The sequence below is a fragment of the Solanum pennellii genome, chromosome 7, assembly GCF_001406875.1.
Source record: "Solanum pennellii chromosome 7, SPENNV200".
NCBI lineage: Eukaryota > Viridiplantae > Streptophyta > Magnoliopsida > Solanales > Solanaceae > Solanum > Solanum pennellii.
The window spans coordinates 58,174,822-58,197,867 of NC_028643.1; the positions used below are offsets into that span (position 1 = coordinate 58,174,822).

Below are 23,046 nucleotides of genomic sequence, written 5' to 3' on the forward strand. Positions count from 1 at the left end.
GGTCCGTCCTGCTGCTCCGTCACAGAGTTCAGAGACTCAATTTCCTTGAAGAGTCTGTGACGGTCCGTCGTGCTTACGACGGTCCGTCCTGCCATGTCGTCACGAAGTTCAGAGAGTCGATTTCAGTACCCAAATTTCAGAATTCTAAGTGTTTTGGAACGAGACCCCCTCGACGGCCCGTCGTGCCCATGACGGTCCGTCGTGGGTTTCGTCGACTCACACAGTTTTTTCCAGAAATAAAATCTGCTGCTCAAAACGACTAAACAGGTCGTTACAGTTTACTTACGATAAATGTTAAACTCAACAAAAGTTATTTCAAAGATAAGAATATAAAATTTATATTTTTTAAAAAAATATAAAAATAAAAAGATACAGTAAAGCAATAAGAGGAACAAGTTACTATATTTCTATAATTTAAATAAATAAAATTAGAATATTAAAAAAAGAGAAAATTTATGAACTTCGGACATTTATATGGAGACCACATATCTAAAATTGATCAAAGTGGAGAACTAAATAAAACAAGATTTTAATAAAATTTAGTATAAAATTAAATAATATTGTCTAAATAACCTATTTGTCAAAATCTTACCAAAATACTCTCTTTTTTTCTTTAAGAAATAAGAAAATTATGTGAGTTCAACTTATTTAAAATAAAATTTAATTAAATCAATTTAATGTTTTAAAATTTACAAATATCTATTTTGAATTAATACAAAACATCCTATAAATTATAATATCTCTTATATCAATATATTAAAAAATATTTTAAAATATTCATCCCAATTTAATATTTTTATTTATGCAGTTTGTTGTATCTAGAAAAAAAAAAGGTTACCAAACAAATTGGGCTCATTTAACATTTATATTTTTGGTGTGTTCAAGTGCTATGGCGACTTGGCGATAAGAATTCAAGAACATACAGTTTGCTCATGGCCGCTATGGCGTCTACGCCGTTCTCGTTTGATTACATTTCTTCGAAGCAGCTTCAATTTTCAATACTCATACCCAAAATTCAAGATTGGCACAGTTGTAGAGCTAAAAGTGTAGTTAGAGTTTATTGTTCTTCTCCCCAAACAATTCATTCGAACAGAGAAAAGCAAATCAATGAGATAAAGAAGCAGAGGAAACCCAGACCAAGCTTTGTTAAACAAGTTCAAGATAAATGGTCTGTAAAACCCACTTCATTGAGGGAGAAATTCCCTTGGCAAGAAGGGAATTCAGTATCAGTAGAAGAAGTTGTAGAAGCACAAGTGCAGATTTCTAAGTTGGAAAATCCAGTAGTGAATGATTCAGTAAGTTCTGGTTCAAGAGTTAAGGTTAATTTAGCTCCCTGGGTTCATGGAAAACAACCCAAAATATCTCAGCTTGGTGAAAGCAGCAGTCTTGATAAATCTCTTGAGAATTGTGAAGATATTGGGTCAAGTAGGGAGCAAAAATCTTTAAACAAACAAGTAAACTTTGATGGGACTGATTTTGAGAAAGATATCAAATTGGAATCAAAAGTTGAAGCCCATGTTGACAAGGGGATTACTTATGCTAACGAGTCAGTAAGATTGCCATGGGAAGGTGACAAGTTGAGAAAAAGTAATGCAGAATTGGCAGAGAAATTGATGCCTGAGGCTCAACTGAAGAGGCTTAGGAATGCAGCATTGAGGATGGTGGAGAGAATAAAGGTTGGGTCAGGTGGTGTAACACAGGAACTTGTTGACTCCATTCAGAACAAGTGGAAAGTGGATGAGATTGTTAAATTGAGATTTGAAGGTGCTCCTTCTCATAATATGAAGAGGACACATGATATTCTAGAGGTACATACATTTCTATTCATTCTTGTAAAACCTTTCGCAAATGCAACCGAGATTGTTAAAAACTTCTCTTCTCAGAATATGTCAACTTTGAAGTTTTTAGTGCTAATATGTTGTCCATAAACAGTTATATTTTCCAGTTCTGTAGATTGTAATATTGTGAATTCTTATGTGTATTATACTTTGCACATTGTTAGCATAGAACAGGAGGATTGGTGATTTGGAGATCAGGCAGTTCCATAGTGTTATACAGAGGAATATCATACAAGCTTCCTTGTGTACAATCATTTACTTCAAAAATCCATGATGTTAATGAATCGGAGTATCCAAACGATGATAGTTGTCAAAGCCTTGGAGTCAAATGCTTAAATGAAGCTGTTGAAAGGCCAAGAAATGGTTCCACTGATCTGTCTGGTGAAGAAATAGTGGATTTAAGCGAGCTCAACATGATTTTGGATGAAGTTGGTCCACGATTTAAAGATTGGTCGGGTCGTGGGCCAATGCCTGTTGATGCTGATCTGTTGCCTGCTGTTGTTCCTGGATATAGACCTCCTTTTCGCCGTCTTCCTTATGGAGCTAAACTTAACCTAAAAAATAAAGAAATGACATACCTACGCAGAACTGCAAGAATTATCCCCCCTCATTTTGCTTTAGGTATATGGACAGGGGTTTAATGTTTCCTTGTTCTCTTATTGAAGAATTAGTAACTTCCAATTTTTTTAACCTCAAAACTATTGTCTGCTTCATTCAGGAAGGAACAGACAATTGCAAGGTTTAGCTGCAGCTATGGTTAAACTCTGGAGAAGAAGCGCTATTGCCAAGATAGCCATAAAACGTGGTGTGCTTAACACAAGCAATGAAAGAATGGCAGAAGAACTTAAGGTGAATGGATAAAGCTCGCTACAAATATTCTTAGAGAGTTAAGACTGCATGATAAGTACAAGCAGAACTAGCAAGTGTTGAAAAGAAGGAAAATAAGCCGGAAGCATAATTAGAAAAACGATTATGAAAAAAAGTTAGATTTCACTGTCTTTTTCTTTGAACTTGCACATCGTTCCGGCACTTAGTTTCCAAGCCATTACATTGTTAGCTGCTTTAGCAAGGTATCATTTTCTCAATTTTGTTTTGGAATATGTATTGTGGTGTAGTCCATATCTTTTAGTCAAATTTCAGTTGAGTACATGAGTTGTATGTTCCATTGTGACTCTCAAATTTGTTTCTTTATCAAGTATGTTTTAGTAAAAGTTTTAAATCAATCCAACAATAGATCTTCTTTGTTCAACAGGTATTGACCGGAGGAACACTACTCTCCAGGAATAAGGATTATATTGTCTTTTACAGGGGCAATGATTTCCTGTCACCTCGTGTCACAGAAGCGCTTGAAGAAGCAGAGAGAAAAAGTGACTTCTTGCAGGATCAAGAAGAACAAGTGCGGCAAAGAGCAGCAACCTCTATTGATTCTGATACTAGAGCTCCTAAAAGACCATTGGTTGCTGGAACACTTTCTGAAACTATGGCAGCCACTTCACGCTGGGGAAACCAACCTAGTATTGAGGAGAGGGAGAAAATGTTGAGAGATGCAGCTGTAGCAAGGCATGCTTCGCTGGTGAAGTATCTTGATGAGAAGCTAGCCCTTGTAAGTTGTTGTAAATAAAACTGAAAAAAATGTTGTGCAAATGGATCTTTCTCCCTATTTGCTATGTATAATATTAGACTGGTATCTGCAGGCAAAAGGCAAGGTCAAAAAGGCAGAAAATATGTTACGAAAATTGCAGGAAAATCGGGAACCATCTGAGCTGCCTACTGATTTGGAAATTTTATCTGCTGAGGAAAGATTTCTTTTCCGCAAAATGGGTCTTAGCATGAAACCCTTTCTGCTTCTAGGTACGCGGTGCTACTTGTTCAATCTGATAGATCCTATCAGGATAGAGCTCATTAGTCATAACTTCTACATTTCGGTTCAGGGAGGCGAGATGTTTTTGATGGAACTATAGAGAATATACATTTACATTGGAAATATCGGGAGCTTGTGAAGATCATTGCGGAGAGGAGGAATGCAGCACAAATAAAACACATTGCAATTACTCTTGAGGCTGAAAGTGGTGGCCTTTTGGTATCTATAGATAAGACTACCCAAGGCTATGCAATTATACTCTATCGTGGGAAAAATTACCAGCGTCCTAATGAATTCAGGCCCAAAAATCTTCTGACTAAGAGACAAGCATTGGCCCGTTCAATTGAACTCCAAAGACGTGAGGTAATATATTCTAATATAATTTTATTTCACAGGTAGATGTGTTTCTATGTCTCTGGTATCTTGAGATTATTCACCTCATGGATGTCTGCTGAAAATTCTTCCAGGCACTAAAGCATCACATAACAGAGTTGCAGGATAAGATTCAAAACTTGAAGTCTGAGCTAGTATGAGATTCCTGTTCTTTTGGAAATAAATTTTTGAAACCATTAGACTTGGAAATCCCCTCTTGCTTTCATGTTTATTTTGTCTTTCTGAAAAATCTGCAGGAAGATACGGAGATGGTTGAGGAGATTGATGAGGAAACCTTATTCTCGAGATTAGATGCATCTGATGATGAGGATGATATGGAAAAGGTAATAAAAGGGTCTAAAGTACTCTTTTGAAAGTAGAGTAGGGAATGACATAGCTAAAAGACTAACACGTTAGAGGTAAGAGGAGCCTCAACAGAGGGACACCTCTTTCCAAGTAGAGTAGAAAATGATAAAGAAAAAAGACACTGATACACTAGAAACCTTGAACTTTTGACATCCTAAGGAATGCATTGAACCTCTGCTGTGTAGTTTATGGAAGTGGGTATTTATTCAACTAGTTGTAGAATATGTGGGTGCCCCAGTGATATTTGTGCTATACTAGCATTAACCTATGCTAATCCATTCTTAAACTAGAATGATCTTCACTTTCGAATTGGCTGACTGACTTAACTTTCTTCCTTATGAACCCTTTTCTAAAAAGATGCCTGTAGTTGGAAAATTTTCTTGAATCAATTCCCTGGACCAGTATGAAATGTTGATCCACTTGCAGCAGGTAGGCTAGGAAGATCGAAACCACTAATTAATCTTCCCCACCCCTCAGCCCTCTTTGTTTCCTGAAACTGGAAAACACACTACAAAATCATAAAAAGCTGCATAGTTCTGGCGTCAAAGTGCAGGTTTTCCAAAATTGATGCAAGTGGTACTCGGTTGGCAGTTGAGGACGTCATACTGAATGAAATTACGTTCGTGGTGAATGTTCCCTATTGAAATTACTTGGTTTGCTTTAATATTCTGGTATTTAGAAAATATTTATTCTTCCATGTCTTGGAATTTGGAAAAGAATTTTATCCTGATCTCCTCTTTAGACCTGATCAATATTGATATCTCAATCGCAAATTAGCTCAGGCAGGCTATATGAATCATCTAAATCCATTTCGCTCTATTCAGTTTAGACTGTAATTGGAAATATTTCATGAATTGTGTCGCTCACATTACTGTAACAGCCCATTTGTATTCTTAATTAGCACTGCACCAATATTGATTTTTGATCCATTTGCAGCAATTTGATGCGGAGGATCACAACTAGTAATAGTCGAATGCTTTTAAAGATGGTGTTGAACTGTTGCTCAACTGAGGCTGCAGGTAAGATATGAACATATTGTCAGCACATCTGAAGTTGAAAATGTTTGTTTGCACACTCTGGTACTGGTATTGCTGGTTGATTGCTAAACTTTGATTTCAGTGTGAGTAAACATCATATCCATCTATATTATTCAGGTGCAGAATATCCTCCAATGAAGAATCTGTTTGTGAAATCATTTGTCATTCATCCAAAAAAAAGAAAATGATCTGTTGGTTAACGATTAAAAAGGAAAGGGAAAAAGGATGGATTTACCCCCGAACTTTAATAAATGGTACGTCTATGCCCTACGTTATACTTTGCGTCCACATAAGCCCCTGCTGTCTAATTATCAGTACACACATGCTCCTCTCACTAACGGCCCCTCATTTTTTACATGTGTCTTAATCCTAATCAACTACCCGTTTGACCTTCTTTTTAACCCATGAACCCACAACCCGCCCCCTAAACCCAATACCCACTGAATTTCCTCTAAGATATATCCTAATTAAAAAAACCAAATCTAACAGGTCCCGTTCCTATCACACAAAACCCTAGCCTTCATCAAGTTCGTCAATTTCATCGCGTGTTCTTCCGTTGTGTCTTGGTCGATTCATCGCGTCTTCTTCAATTCAACTTGTGTTCGTCAAAGGTACCCAAATATCCCAGTCGATGTCATAGTTTTCTTGTGTTGCTGTTTTCGATTTGTTTTCATATGTAGTAAATCTGTTGTTGCGTAGTATTTTTCTTGTTGTTTCTTTATTTATTGTGTAAAATATGCATTTTATAGTGAAAATGAAGCACTTTATAGGTTTTCACATTCCGGAAAATGAAGTTCACGTTCTAGTTATTATGCTAAAGAAATGTTTTTTTTTTGTTTGTATCCATGCCTTGTTTGTTTGGTAAAATCATTTTTTCATATTCCCTTGACTTTGTCTACTTTATTCTACTACTTTATTTTTTGTTTGGTTTCATGTCTTGTTAATTGTGGACCACTTTGAGTTTCTGTGATTTTTTCAGATTGCCTGTACTTTATTCCATAAGAAATAATACTTGTTTAATTGTTTATTGTGGACCATTTTGAGTTTCTGTAATTTAGTCATTTATGCTTACAACTTAACTGACTTATACTAATGACTAATTAACTTACTTTAATCCTAATGTGACTACTTAACTATGTCAATGCCTTATGTTTTCATTTGTGACTGTCTTACTTAATTCACTTATACTAATGTGACTGACTTTCTTAACTGACTTAACTCAATGTGACAATGATTAATTAACTAACTTTGATCTAATGTGACTACTAAGCTATGTCAATGCCTTGTGCTTATATTTGTGACTGTCTTACTTAACTCACCTGCTGAATGTGACTTATTTACTAATTAACTTATTGTCTTATGCTTACTAATTGACTTTCTTAACTGTCTTACTAAATGTGACTAACTTACTAAATGTGAGTTATTTACTAATATTTACTAATTTACTAACTTAACTTACTTATTTCCTATTTTCCTACTTTTACTTACATATGTTATTTCATAACTCTTTGTAGGTCATTAACATGGTTCAAATTATCATATACTTACATCATGGTGGTGAGTGGCTAACCAGTCCATAACCACATTATGATAGAGGATGGGTTCATTATTGGAAAGGGTAATGATCCTGACCTAATATCTTTTATTGACTTAGTGAATGAGTACACCAATAAGTTAGGTTTTGTTGGTGTGCAAGAACGTATTTTACTTGCTCCAACTGGGAAACATTTTGAAATAATAGGTGATGAGGGAGTTAGGACCTTAAAATTTTTTATCTCTGCCGAGTATAATCTATTCACTTGTTTGCTACTGAAGATTGTGAATTGTCTCTTGATGTAACTGATATTGTCATGCATGATGGGTCATTTCTACTTTCACCAATTGTTAATGACTGTAGTGAAAGTGAAGATGAAAATAATAACGATATAGTGTTTAGTTGTTCATATTATGATACAAATGAATTAGAAAATTTTGTAAATAAAGAGGAATATAAGTGATGGTTTTGTATAGGCTAAACTCCTTATAATCTTGCAAACTATCAGTTATATTCCTCTTTTTTTAGTAACAAGATTTTCTAATTCGTCTATATCAAATCTGAACAGCTAAACACCGTACAATTATTACTGTCATCTTCACTTTTTGCCCTCATTAATAATTGGTGAAAGTAGAAATGACCTAACGTGCATGACAATATCAGTTATGTCAATAGACAGTTCACAATCTTCAGTAGCAAACAAGTAAATAGATTTATACTCAGTAGAGATAAAAGATGTTAAGGTCCTAACTCCCTCATCGCCTATTATTTCAAAATATTTCCTAGTTGAAGCAAGTACAATAAGTTCTTGCACACCAACAAAACCTAACTTATTAGTGTACTCATTCACTAAGTCAATAAAAGATAATAGGTCAGGATCATACACTTTCCAATAATGAACTCATCCTCTATCATAATGTGGTCCAGTGGTTAGCCACTCACCACCATGATTAAAGTATATGGTACCTTCAACCATGATAATGACCTACAAAGAGTTATACATAGCTAAGTAACAATAGTAAATAAGTCACATTAGGATTGAAGTAAGTTAGTCACATTAGATTTAAAGCAAGTTAGTAAATAAGTCACATTTAGTAAGCATAAGTTAGTCACATTAGTATAAGTGAGTTAAGTAAGACGGTCACAAATGTAAGCATAAGACATTGACATAGCTTATTAGTCACATTAGGACTAAAGTAATTACTGAGTCACATTAGTATAACTGAGTTAAGTAAGACAGTCACAAATGAAAACAGAAGGCATTGACATAGTTTAGTAGTCACATTAGAATTAAAGGAAGTTAATTAGTCATTAAGTGATATTGACAATAAGTCAGTCACATTAGTATAAGTAAGTTAATTAGTCATTAAGTGACATTGAGTATAAGTCGGTTAAGTTGTTAGCATAAATGAGTAAATCACAGAAACTCGATGTGGTCCACAATAAACAAGTATTATTTCATATGGAATAAAGTAGACAAAGTTAAGGGAATATGAAAAAAAAATCATAGAAACTTAAAGTGGTCCACAATTAACAACATGAATACAAACAAAAAATAAAGTAGTGGAATAAAGTAGACAAAGTCAAGGATATCTAAAAAAATGACTACCAAACAAACAAGACATGAATACAAAAAAAAAAAACATTTCTTAACACAATAACTAGAACGCGAACTTCATTTTTTGGAACGTGAAACCCTATAAAGTGTACTTCATTTTCACTATAAAACACATATTTACATAATAAATAAAGAAAAACACTACGCAACAACAAATTTACTACATATTAAAGCAAATCGAAAACAACAAAACAAGAAAACTATGAAATCGAATGGGATATTTGAGTACCTTTGACGAAACAAGTTGAATTGAGAAGATGCGATGAATCGACCAAGACGTGGCGGAAGAACACGCGATGAAATTGACGAACTTGATGAAGGCTAGGTTTTGTGTGATAGGAACGGGACCTGTTAGATTTGGGTCTTTTAATTAGGGTATATCTGAGAGGGAATTGGGTAGGTATTGGGTTTATGGGGCGGGTTGTGGGTTAAAGAGAAGGTCAAATGGGTAGTTGATTAGGATTAAGACACGTGTAAAATATGAGGGTCCGTTAGTGAGAGAGGCATGTGTGTACTGATAATTGGACGGCAAGGGCTTATGTGAATGGAAAGTATAACGGAGGGCATAGACGTACTATTTATTAAAGTTTGGGGGTAAATCTGTCCTTTTCCCCAAAAGGAAAAGGATCTGTTGGTGAAATTTGACCTGTCCTAGTAAGTGACGTTACACAATAAACTGGGGACTGGCTAGTTTCATTTTTGTGTTTGAAGTGAGAACTAGAATGACTACATTGTTCATTTAGGACCCGTTTGGTAGGAGGTATTAATCAAAATAGTTCATGGATTAAAATTTAGTTCAACAAAAACATTGTTTGGTTTCTTTATTTAACCTAATCCATGGATTAGTTATACCTCATACAAGGTCTTATTTTATCCCGTAGGAACGGGAGGGATAGCTAATCCAAGGTTTAGCAATCCTTGGATAAGACCCCTAAATGACTATATTATCCCCAAATCTTTTTTTCTATTTTCTTTTTTTGTAATTAATGTTCTATTTTTATTTATATGAGAATATTTATAAATATTCATTTAAATTCTCCAAATTTGTTCCATGTAATTTGATGATTTAACAAAATAATATTTTTTTCTCCATGTTTGAGTTGTCATATTGGGTTTTTTTTTTTTTTTTTGGGGGGGGGGGGGGTTTTAAGAATATAGTTCATCGATTGATCACTTGAACTATTTTTTTTATTTTTAAAATAAGCTTCGTGTATTTGAACAATTTAAGTAGCCTTGAATTCATGTTAAGTTTAAGATATATTTTGACCAACAAAAAATTAGAAATATACCGTGCTATCAAGGATCTCTATAGTGACATATCACACCTCAAAATTAATAATATTTTCTTAATATATATTTTAGTATTTAACTTGACTAGTTAAATGAAATATAAAATCTCATAATAACTCAAGGGTATAATAGAAAATAATTTTTTTCTAGAATTTTAAACCAAACACAAGACTAGGTGGGAAATAATGAACAAACACTTGATAAAAACTAATCCCTTCATTACTAATCCATGCGGTAGTAATCCCTGTATTATGCATCTTTGTACCAAACGACCCCTTATTTCATAGCAACTCATGATGAGTTATGTTGCTTTCATTTATTGTTTTGTGAAGTGTTTCTTTTGCATGCTCTGCTATGTGAACAATCATTTCCTACTCTCCGATGAGTATAGTTTTCTATTTCACCTTAACCTTTTCTTTATGCTAGTTTTTCTTCTTGTTTTTTTATGACAAGGGAATCCACAGCCGCTACCCTTCGAGTGCGCATAGATAAACCTCGCTCCAGCGTAATGGCCCACAAACACATAGGAGAAGTAAACCACACTAGGCAAGCTTCATGCGATGAGCTCGATCAAACTTGAGACCCCTTGTTCAACCTACCTGTTCACCCTTGCGGGTTCCCTTTGTGCTAGTTTCTTGGACACTCTTTAACTAACTGTGACCTCCAAAACGGTTCCAACTTATCATTTAAGTATGAAGTATAATTTCGTGGTTGCTTCTCCTGACTAACAATGTTTCTTCCATCCAGGGCGAAGCGAAGTTGTACCTTCGGAGGCAGTAGAGTATAGAGTAGAGTCGAGGTGAATATTCACGTTGATGTCTCATTACATAAACATGTATTTTCGATGGCATCACCAAATGACATGTTATCATGTGTGAATTCTGCAGTTCCCTTTTTAGCTGCGAGGCGCATAATACCTGATGGTATCTACTAATTTTTGAATGTGAGCTCGTCCCGCGCGCACGTCTGATAGACAACTTGTTGCTTTGTCTGCCCACAGATTTCTTGCAAGAGCCTGACTTGTGTAGATTAAATATTTTTATCTGCTGTGTACAGTACAACAATCCTGAAATGTGAATAATGTACTAAGCTTGAAAGTAAAATTTGTTATTGATTTTGTTGTTCTTACTACTATCCCAATTTCTCTGACATCCATTTTCGAACGTTTCAAAACATTTGAAAATTTCCATGTTTATATGACTTTCATAACTTCCAAAAGTTCAAATTCCTTAAACCTTTTAGATTTTAAACTTCGATATATTCTTCTGGTATCGCTACTATACCGTGCTGGAGTTGTGCATTTTAATATTAGAAGTCTATGATTTAGTGGGTATAAATTGGTAAGACAGTGGTATTTATATTTTGGTATAACTCCTGTAAACTAGTAATGTCACAATTTACCACTAATTATCCACTCAAAATCAAATTTTACAACCACCAACCAATGTTCTCTAATCTATGGAAGAATTTCCAACATTTATAAATAGTGGTGTTCCTTTCTTGTTTTTGTATATCCTAAGCATGATAAAGTGTTGTTCAACTGTATTTTGGGATTTTCACTAATATACCGTGTAGGTAGATAAACAAGTTCAACTTTATATTGGTTCAAATACTGTCACAAAAAGTGAAACAAGTAGTATTGTTATACATGAGAAATAGTGATCATAGAAAAGGTAAATGTGGGGGTCTGCAGTTCTGCAATCCTTTATTTTACAAGCTCAAGATACAAATCCAAATGTCATTGAAGTGCAACAGATGTTCATCTCATACTGAAGTTCAACATCTAGTATGAAGAATCAATCCCCTGGTAGTGAGGCGAAACAAATTCTGAATTACACAGACAAATTCAGCCAAAACCCTGCCTGTAGTTTCATTTGCACAAGTTAGATTGTAACAGACTGTTCCCATGGTCACCTAAACCCAGAATTTCAACAATAGTAGCATTCCAAAGTACCTATCTGGTGTCCTAGTTCTGTTTCTCAGTGTTGCAGACCTTCCTTTATGAATGGCAAGATCACAGGCATTAACTCAGCTTGGTGTGATGTATAGCAATGATTGGCTCCTTCAATGATATGCAATTTGTGGTTCGGTATGATTTTATCGAACTCTAAAGCATCCTCCACTGGAATAATTTCATCCGCAGACCCATGAACTGTCAATACCCTGTACAAATGCAATTTCATCAGTTTGTGCCCTAGATATGATCAAGTCATTGATGCATTAAAGGTGAATAGATCAGTCCAGAAATATAGTGCCAACCGACAAGATCAAAGCGCGGTTAGAATGCTATGTTACAACAACCTCAATTGTGAGTTAGAACCATCACCTTCAGCTTTTTCAACTCAATTCAATAAAAATACAATCCTAATATATATTATTAGTATTTACACTATTTTCACTATGTCAATCTTCTGAAGCTTCTATGACTTAAGGAAATTAGCTTTTTTATAGTTTCTTAAAGTCTATTGACTATATGACCTAAAATAGTCTATTCCAAGGAATCTGCATTCCATGTATGTAGTGAATGTCAACATTGTTTCCATTCTGCAAACTAAAGAATTTCACCTATTTGGTAACATAGATCTAAGCATCTCGACTTCAAAGCTTAAGCAGACCTGTTCTTTTCCCAGAACTTACTCCCTATACTCGAAGAAATGACTGAAAGGGAGTGAAACAAAATGGGAAAAATTGCATGAACAAAATGATATAAACTTAAGGGGTAAATCTGGTTGTACCAAGAAACAAGTTAACATTAAGGAAAGCTTCAAGCTTTTCAAGTTCAATAGTTTAACAGATCTCTTTCTTCTTGTGTTTCCTAATTTCCATTGACATCTCCATCTTCCAGAAGAAAGTCATGTCTCTCATTATTTTGTAGTTAAGAACGAGAAAAATAGATGCAGATAAGCACTAGGATTCTGAGATAACATCTTAAGATGGATTAACTGTTCATGAATGTAACAACTTGCTGAAAGCAAGACAGCTGTTCTATTAGTATTCTCTTTGTTGAGGTTGTCTTGCTATTGAGAGCAAAGTTTTCTGAGTATTTCTTGCTAAAGTTGCATTGAATAGAATTCACTGTAAGAAAAACCATTTGCACGAGTGCAAATGAAACTGTAAATGCCACAAAGTACAGCAGTGGCTTTATTTTCCTTTTCCTTTTTTTGTTTTTGCAGCGAGTCTGTTATACCTAGAGAGATGCCAATGGCAAAGAGACGGTATAGACATAATGGAATAAGATCAGTCCAACCTGCATCCTTTGTCAATTTGAAGGCATGCATCATGCATGTTTGTATTAAGTCGATCCATTAAACTTTCCTCGGTAACACGGTAATCAACATTTCCTACGAACAGAGAAATAATATATTTAGCTCTCCAAAGAAATGAAAATACAATGCATTGTCATTGGCTAAACCAACTCCATAGATGGAGAAGAAAATGGCTATGGAAGCCTAAATAATCATTTAACATACTGAGCAAGAGGTTCTTACTTGTCAATGGAGCCTTAGTCTAAATACTACAGTTCATCGGCATCTTGGTCTCAAGAGCCAAAGAGAGACCAAGGTAATACTAGATATAAAGCATCATGGCTGAGAATAGAAACATTCTTACTTTCCTCAGCTATTTAGTCCTAAAAGTAAACAAGAACAGACTATGGGGGATAAACCAGTAGATATTGTGCGTTTTGACTCTTATCGCTCTTGAGATGTCAAACTTGTTAAAACATTGGCATGATAGAGAAATCAAGAAAATCAGGGGCAGTTGTGGCATTCCCAAATTGAGATTAGTTTTCTATCAATTTCAATATTCTCTATAATCTGAATTAACATTAACTATATAAATGACGAAACGAAGAATTCCACTCTCTACTGGCGAAAGGGGAAAATGTTTATATCCATAAGCAGGATAAATATTTACTGTCATTACCTGCTCTATTTTTAACATCAATGAAGCTTTCCTTCTTGATTATTTCCAGAAAGTCCTTCCCCAAGCGCTCTGCTATGCCTTTCTCAAGATTACAACGGCCTGACAAATTGATGACTGTGTGAACATCATGATACTTAGAAGCATATAGAAGCACAACATCCCCTCCTGCAACAGTTTATTTCTGATAATTAGTCAACATACATGAACATGACAAAATGATAATAGTTAAACCCTTCATGAAGGAAGAGCCACAATGTGATTATGTGGGAGAAGATTATCACATCCAGATACAACAACATAACCAGTGTAATCCCACAGGTGAGGTCTGGGAAGGGTAGACTATATGCAGACCTTACCCCTACCCTTACAGGTAGAGAGGCCGTTTCCGATAGACCCACGGTTCAAGGAAAAAGGAGGGATACAACACCAGGACTTCCCAGGGATCACCCGTCGTAGTATTACTCTCACCCAAGCACACTTGCTTCGGAGTTCTGATGAGATCCTGATGTGTTAATGCTGGTATAATCGCATCCTATTGTCGCATCTAGATATCACCAAAAAATAAATAAAAACCAAAAGCATAATAATTTCGCGGGCAAAACCTCTTTCTTTACCATAGTGCACAAAAATACTCTTAATATACTATATAACTCTTGGCAAAAGTTGACGCACCTTTACTATGTCCAAGGACTGCTGTTACTTTGCGGTTTGCTCCTTTGAAATATTCAACCACAGAATGCAAGTCATCCGCCTCTCTACAGTAGTTACCATACTGAAATGAACCTTCACTTTCACTGGAAAGCAGTTGATAATGTACAACCAAAAATTGTGAAAGAACTAATGTTAGTCACTGCATACAGAAATTTGGGACAGCAAATTTCTGAAAGCTAAGATGATGAGAGTGGAAGTATAAACAGAATTATGGAATAGAAATGATGTAAGATTTTGCTTTTTGACCCATTGCAGTGACCTCAAGTTAGGTCTGTATTCCTCTTACTTTACTACCTTTACAAGAAAATCAAGAAAGAAAAGCATTAGAATGTAGACACTTTAGAGTTATGACCAACCCTGCTCACATTGTTGGAATAATGATTTATTCCCTTAGGGAAAAGGTTGGCTCACAACTATTATTTATTTGGAAGTTAAAAGCCTCTATTGTTTTAGGCAGTTACAGTAAATACTATGAACCAATGATGAGGGAGAAATAGAAGCCATAGATTTAATACAGACTGAATAGTAGCTCCTATAACTAGACATAATTGCACATTTTTCTCATAAAAAGAAAATGAATAAGAAGAAGATTCTGTTCACACCAATAACAGTAGTCTACCGAAAGAGCATTCACAACAGTAAATGAAAAAGCTCCCTCTTAATCTAGAGATTGCCTGAATAATATAGATGTTCCTTTTAGTACCAAGAGCTTACCCATTTCCAGGGAAATCAAAGCGAAATACACTGATTCCTTCTTTCTCCAGGGCAACAGCAAGGTTCACCATAGTGTTGAAGTCCTAGCAACAGAAACACAATGAAAATTTAGATGCTTCATCAACAACTCTCCCACCATCAAACAGACTACACAGATACTGATAAAAAGCACAGAGGTAAAAATCATCTATTGTGGAACTTAACCAAAAATTTCAACTTATTAAATTATGCAAGAAAGTCAGTGAGCCAGTAATTGCTTCAATCATGAACTTAAGGTACTTTCCTCGATACGTATCCATCTATAATAGATCTAGACTGGTCTTATAGTACATTTAAATTCAATTTTATCCGGTCTCGAAAAGTCAAGAAAGATAATTTGCTTAATGAAATAGAGTTTAGTTTTAACTAAAGCCAAATCAAAGGTGTAACTTCACTATAGTTATCTAGAGCATCAATTGCAAATATTGTTTGAGAAAGATAATGTTGTATTCCACAGCGTTAAGGATATGCTGGAGACCTCCAAAAATTGGTTCCCAACAAGAGAAAAAACAAAAAAGGCTAATAGATTACAAAGTGCCTATAAAATCTAAAATTTTTGCACCTTTTCCTGTCCCTTTTTTATACCAAAAATAAAAAGTAGTCAAGCAGTTCAGTTTGACTTTCTCTATTGAATTAGCCTTGTTTTCAAAGCATCTGCTATTTCATTCTTTCTAGCTAGACTACCAAATGCATGAATGTATTTTACTCCAACACTTTTTCCTAGATTGCCCCTCCCCCCCCCCCCTACTGATCCAACAACTAAGTAGATTTGTTGCATGCTAAAGGTATAATCCATTTTGTTGTGTGTTAGTCCCAGAAAAAGGTTCCACAGTTGTGCTGTCTCTCTGCAATGGACGAATAGGTGGTGGTTGTTGGTTTCCTCAGCCTCAGCCCTCATTACAGAGAAAGCACCAAGAGGCAACATGAAACCTCTCCTTTTCAATTTCTCTGGCAACCAGCCAAGAGAAACACTTTATTTTGGTTAGCATCTTGTTCCTCCAAATCTGCTTCCAGGGGCCATGCTTACAGCTTGGATGCTCCTTCACCTATTTAATATTAGCTTGTTAACAGAAAGACTTCCATCTTTAGAGTGTTTCCATATGATAGAATCTTTTCCCGTTGATAACCCATTGAACCCATTCAGAACTTGTAATATTCTGAACTATTCCATCCATGGACCATGAGTAGACCATAACTCAACCACTGTTTCCTCCAGATTGGTGCACAAGGAAAATTGGACTGGAAATAAGACTATCAGTGTCTCATTTCCCTTCCAATTCTCCTTCCATAATAGGATTTAGTCCCATTTCCCACCTTGTAGACTGTGTTTCTACTTAGATTAGGCCACAAGTTCCTTATTGTTCTCCAAGTTGACATCCCATGAGTGCTATTTACAGAGTTGGTCCGTTGGAGACCCAATTTCTATTCAACCCATACTTGTTGACTATCACCTCCCTCCACGAGGCTTGTTCCTCAGTGTTGAACCTCCATAGCCATTTTGACAAGAGGTATTTGTTCTGCAACCCCATGTTTCTGATTCCAAGTCCACTAGCTTGTTTATGTAACTGTGCAGTCTGCCATTTGGCAAAATGCAAACTCTTTCCTTCTTTATTCCCTAACCACAAGAAATCTCTTGTCTGTTTTTCAAGTCTTTCTTCCACTTTGGCAGGTATAGGGAATAAAGACCTAGCATAAGTTGGAAGAGAGTCCAACACTGAGTTTATCAAAGTGACTCTCCCTCCTAGATAGGTATCTTGGATATAATGAGCTTTCCAGTTGGCCAAATTTTTCTCTGTCTTTTCAATTATGTCATCTCAAATTTCTAATTCTTTATGTTTATGTCCCAATGGCATGCCCAAGTAAGTTGCGGATTGTTCTTTTCTACAGCCCAATATCCTTGCCAAAGTCGAGGGACTTCTTTAATTGGAAAGATGTTGTTTTTCCTCCAATTTACTGATAAACCAGAAACTGCTTCAAGACCACCTAAGTCATTCTTATAAAGGCAAGCAGATCAGTCCTGGCTTCACAGAAAATAATTGTCTCATCTGCATAGCGCAGATGACAAATCTGCATTTCCTCTCCGAAAGAGTTGCTGATGTTGAAGCCTTTTAGTCAAATGTTTTGGATAGCTACTCTCATCATACTATTATAGCCTCCATGGCTAGGACAAAGAGGAAAGGAGAGAGTAGGTCTCTGATAGAAACTAAGATGAAACGAGATGAGAATGAAACTTTACTGGTTAAATAAAGTGTAAGAATCTTAAACACTGCATTAACCAATAACTATGTCCTTATGGAGTGGACAAATCTCCAGATACAAAGATAATGATAATACTTCTCTTCTTCCTATCGAATTCTCCTAGATACATATATATTTATACTTAACATAAAGATAACTCCTAACACATAGAAACAATCACTATTGTAAGATAACTGCAGACAATAATTGTTGCTTATAACTACTATAGATAACTACTGCTTATATATTTATCCTATTTAAAACAAAGAAACTAAGATAAAGGAGTAGTCGTGTCAGTGCATCCCCTCTAAAAATTCACCTTGTCCTCAAGGCGAAAAGAAAGAAACTGATCTGCAATGAGATCATAGTTCTCCCAACTAGCTTCTTCAAAGATACAGTCAACCCATTGAACTAGCAGTTCCAAAGAAGAAGCACCAGCTTCTTTGTCCCATTGATGTAATAAAACTTTTTAGGTTCCACCATGAATTACAATTCACCCACACTAAAAGATTGGAGGGAAGTCGTGGTGGAATTTGCCGATCTCATTCCTTGCAGTTCGTAATGTTTCCGTTTCCAATTGAAAATTATGAACATATCCTTCCAATTAGCTTGAATAATATTGAGAGAAGCTAACCATTTGACACAAAAAACCAAATCAGTCCCTCCAAGTGCAAAAGGATAATAATCCTGAGTGATGATAAAACCTGGCAATAGAATTTGAAGATTCCGGCAAATTTATTACAGCGAATGATGTCCCCATTCCCTATTTGCACGCCAAATGTTAAAACTATCTCTACTAGGAGCTTATGCTTCTCTACAATGGATTCAACCACTAAATTATGTGTGGAACCACAATCCACAAGTATTAAAACCTTTCTATGGTTGATTTCACCCTGAAGCTTCATTGTAGAACCAACTGACTGTCCCAAAATAGCATGGAATGAAATTTCAGCAATGTCAGATTCTCGAGAGTCGCCAGCGATTGTTGCATTAACCCCGTCAACATCTTCCAATTGATTAAGCTCCATGAGAGAGTTTCTCAGCTTTACATCTATGACTGGGTGCAAATTTCTCATGGCAACGATAACAAAGTCCTTGTGCAATTAGATTTCTCCTATCGGTATCCCATGTTTGCATTTGAAGAGATTGGGAAGTGGATGGATTGGGAAAAGCATTATTGCGTGGATTTTGAAATGAAGAGTTAATATTGTTTTGGGTGTTTACAAAAGAGTGTAATGGGTTTCATATATTTGATATGATGGTTGGGGTCCAGTTAGACCCTCTATTGCTGTACATTGGACCTAATTTATTTTCAAATTTGAGTGCCAGAATCATGGCTCTCTAAGCTGTTCCGGGCTTGTGAATCCTAACATCATATTTACGTTTCTTTTTTAGCCCATTAGGAACACCCCCAAAAGACAGTGATTTGGCTAGTTTGTTATCCTAGATGAACGTTTTGCAAATTGTTGACAATACTCTTGTATACAATCTTTTTGTTGAATGCTACAAAGATGATCGTCGGGATTTTGAAAATCCGCAGGACCATAAATTTCCTCCAATGCTTTTACAATCTCTTCCTAGTAAAGCAAAGTTCACTTACAATTTCTCCAAGAGAAGAGATCAAGAGCATCGCCTTCCGAATACATCAATGCGATGTCAACTTTATGTTCCTCTAGAGTTTGATAGTAGCAGAAATATTTTTTTGCCTTCAATATTCATCCTCTAGGATCACCTCCTTTAAATCTAGGAAATTTCACCTTTGTTTGTGGCCTCCGAAGAGGATATTTTGACCACGCTGGGCTATCAGTTTCTTCTACCTCTTCTTGCGAAGCAGATTTTCCTCCATTACGCATCCGGTGAATGGTCTCCCCTTCTTGGGTGCAACCAATTCTGGGCCTTCAATATAGCAACTTATGCTGCCAACAAATCAATAGTATGTTGATAGACAATTGTTGGCAAGAGATTCAACATTAGGAGTGTTTTCTTGAGAAGTAGAAGATCCAGTATTGACCATATTGGATCGTTCTGCTCTGATACCAAACTGATAGAAACTAAGATAAAACAAGATGAGAATAATACTTTACTGGTTAAATAAAGTGCAAGAATCTTAAACACTGCATTAACCAATAACTATGTCCATATGGAGTGGACAAATTCCCAGATACAAAGAAAATGCTAATACTTTTCTTCTTCCTACATAAATTCTCCTAGATACATATCTTTATACTTGACATAAAGATAACTCCTAACACATAGAAACAATTAATGTTACTGTTGCTTATAACTACTATAGATAACTACGCTTATATATTTTATCCTATTTAAAAAAAAGAAACTAAGATAAAGGAGTAGTCGTATCAGTCTCCCTGCCTTAGACCCCTTTCTGATGGGGAAAATCCAGTAGGTTCTCCATTCACTAAATGGAGAACCGAACAGTTTTTATACAATGGTCAATCCACTTCAACCATTTCTCCCCAAAATCCCATAAAAATTGTTTTTGATAGAGTGGAAGGTGAATCAGCAAGTACTTGCATTATATTGACACAAATAATCTCAAACTTGTACTTGTTTTACTAGATGCTGCTCATATTTGTACTTGTATGACCCGATGCTGTTCAATCTTCATGAGGTTGAGCACTAGCCAAATTCTGGTGCTTGAGTGGTATAACCCAATGTGCCTTGCCAAGGGCATTGGTCAACTAGATCTATTTTACACAAAAAGAACCAGTAAATCTTGATATCAATAAACCCCATTCAAGGTCAAGTCAACGTGGAAAATCACCAGTCAACTAAAAATCAACAGGAGCTTTGTTATAACAGAGATGTGAAGCAGCAACGGATGCTGAAAACAATAAAGACTAAAAATCTCATCTAAGAGAATCTAAGTAAAGCCTACTACTCGGGAATCTGACATCATTCATAGCCCTCACATTTCTGCATCAAAATGCAACTAAGCAAATAAAGCTGGTTTAGTTTGATTCCTCAACCCATCCACCATATATATTCATTCTTCAATTATCTTTTTGAGCAAGACCTTTTTTTTAAGAATTCATTCTTCAGTTAATTGTTTGTGATAACCATGGTGTCCGGGCCAGCTTGCAAGGCACGTCAACTAATTCCATGGGATGCCTACCACCTCCCACCAGCAACATGTATTATGTAACTCTTCAATTAATTAATAACTGACATCATCTGGTTTATTCACTTATTTTGTTTGGACGATTTCAGACTCACACTATTGTTGCTTAAGAGCATCGGTGAAAATAAAGACAGATATGTCACAGTGGTGGGACACTACAGCACTAGATACAACTTACTTTCTGAAACTTATGTCAGCGCCACTGAACTTGATGACATTAGTAGAAAATTCAAGGAAGCAATAGAACAGCTAGTGAAGCACAAGAATCATAGTAAAAGGGGAATAGTTCAGACCTTTGACGATCTAAATCCATGACACAAGACCACGATCTCCATAGATCCAGTATCATGCAACACTCCGGCTAGTTTCTCATTGTGTTGGTTCAGCACTGAAATTTTCTTCTGCACAGCTGCTGACATCAGCACACGTGCATAGGTAAGTAGACAGAAGAATGTCACAGAATATGTTATTAGCTGATCAGCATTGCCTCTTTCTCCGGTATAACCAGATTCATGATTTTATTGTAGCATTTTTAATTGGTATCAGGCTTCCATATTGAATATGAAGAAGAGCCTCAGACTTCCACCAAAAGTTGTCAAAAATTCCGGAATTATGTTTAGTGACTCAATAGGGTTGACCCCCTTTTTATTCATTCCAAGCATTACTTATGGACTAATCCAGCATTAGATGACTCCTGGAAACAAAGTGTCTGCTATATTTAACAAAGTAGCTGCTGTTAATTTGGCACTAGCTACACAACTTTGAGGCACTATGACCAGAAGTGAGTGTAAGCAGTAGTGGTTACACGACTGAAGCACTTAAGGCAGAGAAAGTCTAGAGTGAACATGAGTTAGTTTACAACTTCATAAAGCCATTTTTGTGTAAAGCACTCGTCTTTCTGCTAAAAAAAATTGTCACCTGGGTTTTGTGTCATGCTGAAAGCTACTTGAAGTTTGATGCTGCGCCTGCTTGAGGGATTAAGGCGAATCTGTGGAAGAGGAAATTCTGAGATAAAAAGTGATTTTTTGGGAAGAACAAAATTTGGGGATACCACATTGACATTATAGGCCAAAATTCCCATGGCTGCTTCTTACCTGAGTCTGCACAATATTGATTGTCCCTTCACCCAATCCACACAAGCTCCAGATGGAGGTCAAAAATTACACACCAGCTTTACTTTTCTGTGTTTGGGAAAATGTTTTCTTCCAAAATAATTCATTTTTTATTTGGTTGATGAGTAGAATTTTATTATTTTTTTTTATATTTAGTTGATGAATTAAAAATATTTTCTGAAAATATATCATTTATTTTTTTATAGAGAGTAGAAATAATTTCTAACGTGATAACCAATATTGATATTTATGGTTGTTCATGGTATGGTTAAAAAATCAAATCAAATCCATTGAGAAAATTAATATTTAGTTAGATTTGTTTTTAAATTCTCAAAATCGATAATTTTTTGGTTTGGTCTTGATTTCACTAAAAGAACAATGGTAAAAAATAAACAAATTGAACTAATAAATTAGATATATAAATTTTATAATTATTTGTATACTTATCACAACTGTATCTCGAAACTAATGTAAATAAGCATATTCACACAAATAATGAGGAGATAATCATTTTTATATCAATGGATAATTAACACTCAACACATCAAGTTGCCTTTTATTATCTCTGTTGTTCAGCATTTAGATCATTCAATATCAACAAGTCAATTCATTATCAAGAATCATGACTTCACAATACATACCACAAGAAAATAAATGATTTTTTAACCTTAACAAGGACAAAGAAATTCACTTGTCTCAAATAATCGAACAATCACTCCAAGATTTGAATTTTCTCCTTTAGTTGGAATTCCAAATCAATGTGATCTACCAAATAAGTAACCACAATAATATTTTGGAACTAACCACACTCATCAATGATTTTGAGAATCGGGCCCTAAAAAAGTCTATTTCCGAACACGAGAATAATTCTGAAAATTTGTATAAAATTATGTTGCCCAAAGGTTTTGAAACACAATAGTGAAAGTTCTATTGAAAACAAGTTGAAATCATGCTCAAATTAAACTCGAATCTATCTATATATAATAAGAGAGATTAAAAGGTTTGTGTTTCAGGACCACAACTATAATAATATCGTTGATTTTAAAGTTATTCATTATTTCAAGGCCTAACTCATTGATGACCCCTTAAACTTGGCACGAAATTTCACTTAGAAACCTCATATAATAATATCGTTGATACTTTTTGCTTACACAGCTTAGTGAGTGTAATTAACTTACTCAGCGCGCGTGAAAAACTTGTTTAGTTAAATTTTTAATTATTTTTTGCAAACTTAAATTTGGTGAATAAAAATA

At 35.3% G+C, this 23,046-nt stretch overlaps 2 protein-coding genes across 10 annotated transcripts; one reads left to right on the plus strand and one right to left on the minus strand.

The window, feature by feature from the left end:
- Positions 1 to 830: 830 nt before the first annotated feature.
- On the plus strand, positions 831 to 11,048 carry LOC107025810 (CRM-domain containing factor CFM3, chloroplastic/mitochondrial). 5 transcript variants are annotated; one of them, XM_027918341.1, is made up of 13 exons: positions 831 to 1,808; positions 2,003 to 2,459; positions 2,557 to 2,687; positions 3,091 to 3,441; positions 3,533 to 3,689; positions 3,770 to 4,062; positions 4,167 to 4,226; positions 4,329 to 4,415; positions 5,374 to 5,456; positions 5,592 to 5,728; positions 5,964 to 6,085; positions 10,664 to 10,715; positions 10,804 to 11,048. In XM_027918341.1, exons 1-9 carry the CDS (start codon positions 933 to 935, stop codon positions 5,398 to 5,400), a joined length of 2,439 nt encoding a protein of 812 aa, XP_027774142.1. In that variant the 5' UTR covers positions 831 to 932; the 3' UTR covers positions 5,401 to 5,456; positions 5,592 to 5,728; positions 5,964 to 6,085; positions 10,664 to 10,715; positions 10,804 to 11,048. The 5 variants fall into 5 exon arrangements, with proteins under 5 accessions (XP_027774142.1, XP_015082039.1, XP_015082038.1 ...); XM_015226553.2 differs by lacking the exon at positions 5,964 to 6,085; XM_015226552.2 differs by lacking the exons at positions 5,592 to 5,728; positions 5,964 to 6,085.
- Positions 11,049 to 11,492: 444 nt separating this feature from the next.
- Positions 11,493 to 21,923, minus strand: LOC107025811. 5 transcript variants are annotated; one of them, XM_015226560.2, is made up of 8 exons: positions 21,776 to 21,923; positions 21,600 to 21,669; positions 20,975 to 21,093; positions 15,266 to 15,348; positions 14,513 to 14,634; positions 13,841 to 14,005; positions 13,164 to 13,257; positions 11,493 to 12,079 (listed from the first exon to the last, which is right to left on the minus strand). In XM_015226560.2, the coding sequence occupies exons 2-8, from the start codon at positions 21,613 to 21,615 to the stop codon at positions 11,896 to 11,898; spliced, it is 783 nt and encodes a 260-aa protein (XP_015082046.1). In that variant the 5' UTR covers positions 21,616 to 21,669; positions 21,776 to 21,923; the 3' UTR covers positions 11,493 to 11,895. The 5 variants fall into 5 exon arrangements, with proteins under 5 accessions (XP_015082046.1, XP_015082047.1, XP_015082044.1 ...); XM_015226561.2 differs by having other exon boundaries at positions 20,975 to 21,090; positions 21,776 to 21,922; XM_015226558.1 differs by lacking the exon at positions 21,776 to 21,923 and having other exon boundaries at positions 11,493 to 11,778; positions 11,871 to 12,079; positions 21,600 to 21,769.
- Between the last annotated feature and the right edge of the window lie 1,123 nt (positions 21,924 to 23,046).

What these genes read in the sequence shown, in the direction of transcription:
- LOC107025810 (XM_027918341.1), top strand. Translation starts at nt 933, where the DNA reads ATGGCCGCTATGGCGTCTACGCCGTTCTCGTTTGATTACATTTCTTCG. An exon ending in TTGATGAGAAGCTAGCCCTT is followed by an intron (nt 3,442 to 3,532) that starts GTAAGTTGTTGT and finishes TGGTATCTGCAG; the next exon opens with GCAAAAGGCAAGGTCAAAAA. An exon ending in TTGAACTCCAAAGACGTGAG is followed by an intron (nt 4,063 to 4,166) that starts GTAATATATTCT and finishes AAATTCTTCCAG; the next exon opens with GCACTAAAGCATCACATAAC.
- LOC107025811 (XM_015226558.1), bottom strand. Translation starts at nt 21,762, where the DNA reads ATGGGAATTTTGGCCTATAATGTCAATGTGGTATCCCCAAATTTTGTT. An exon ending in ATGGATTTAGATCGTCAAAG is followed by an intron (nt 15,349 to 20,974) that starts GTCTGAACTATT and finishes TTCTGTTGCTAG; the next exon opens with GACTTCAACACTATGGTGAA. An exon ending in TGATGTTAAAAATAGAGCAG is followed by an intron (nt 13,258 to 13,840) that starts GTAATGACAGTA and finishes CTCTGTTCGTAG; the next exon opens with GAAATGTTGATTACCGTGTT.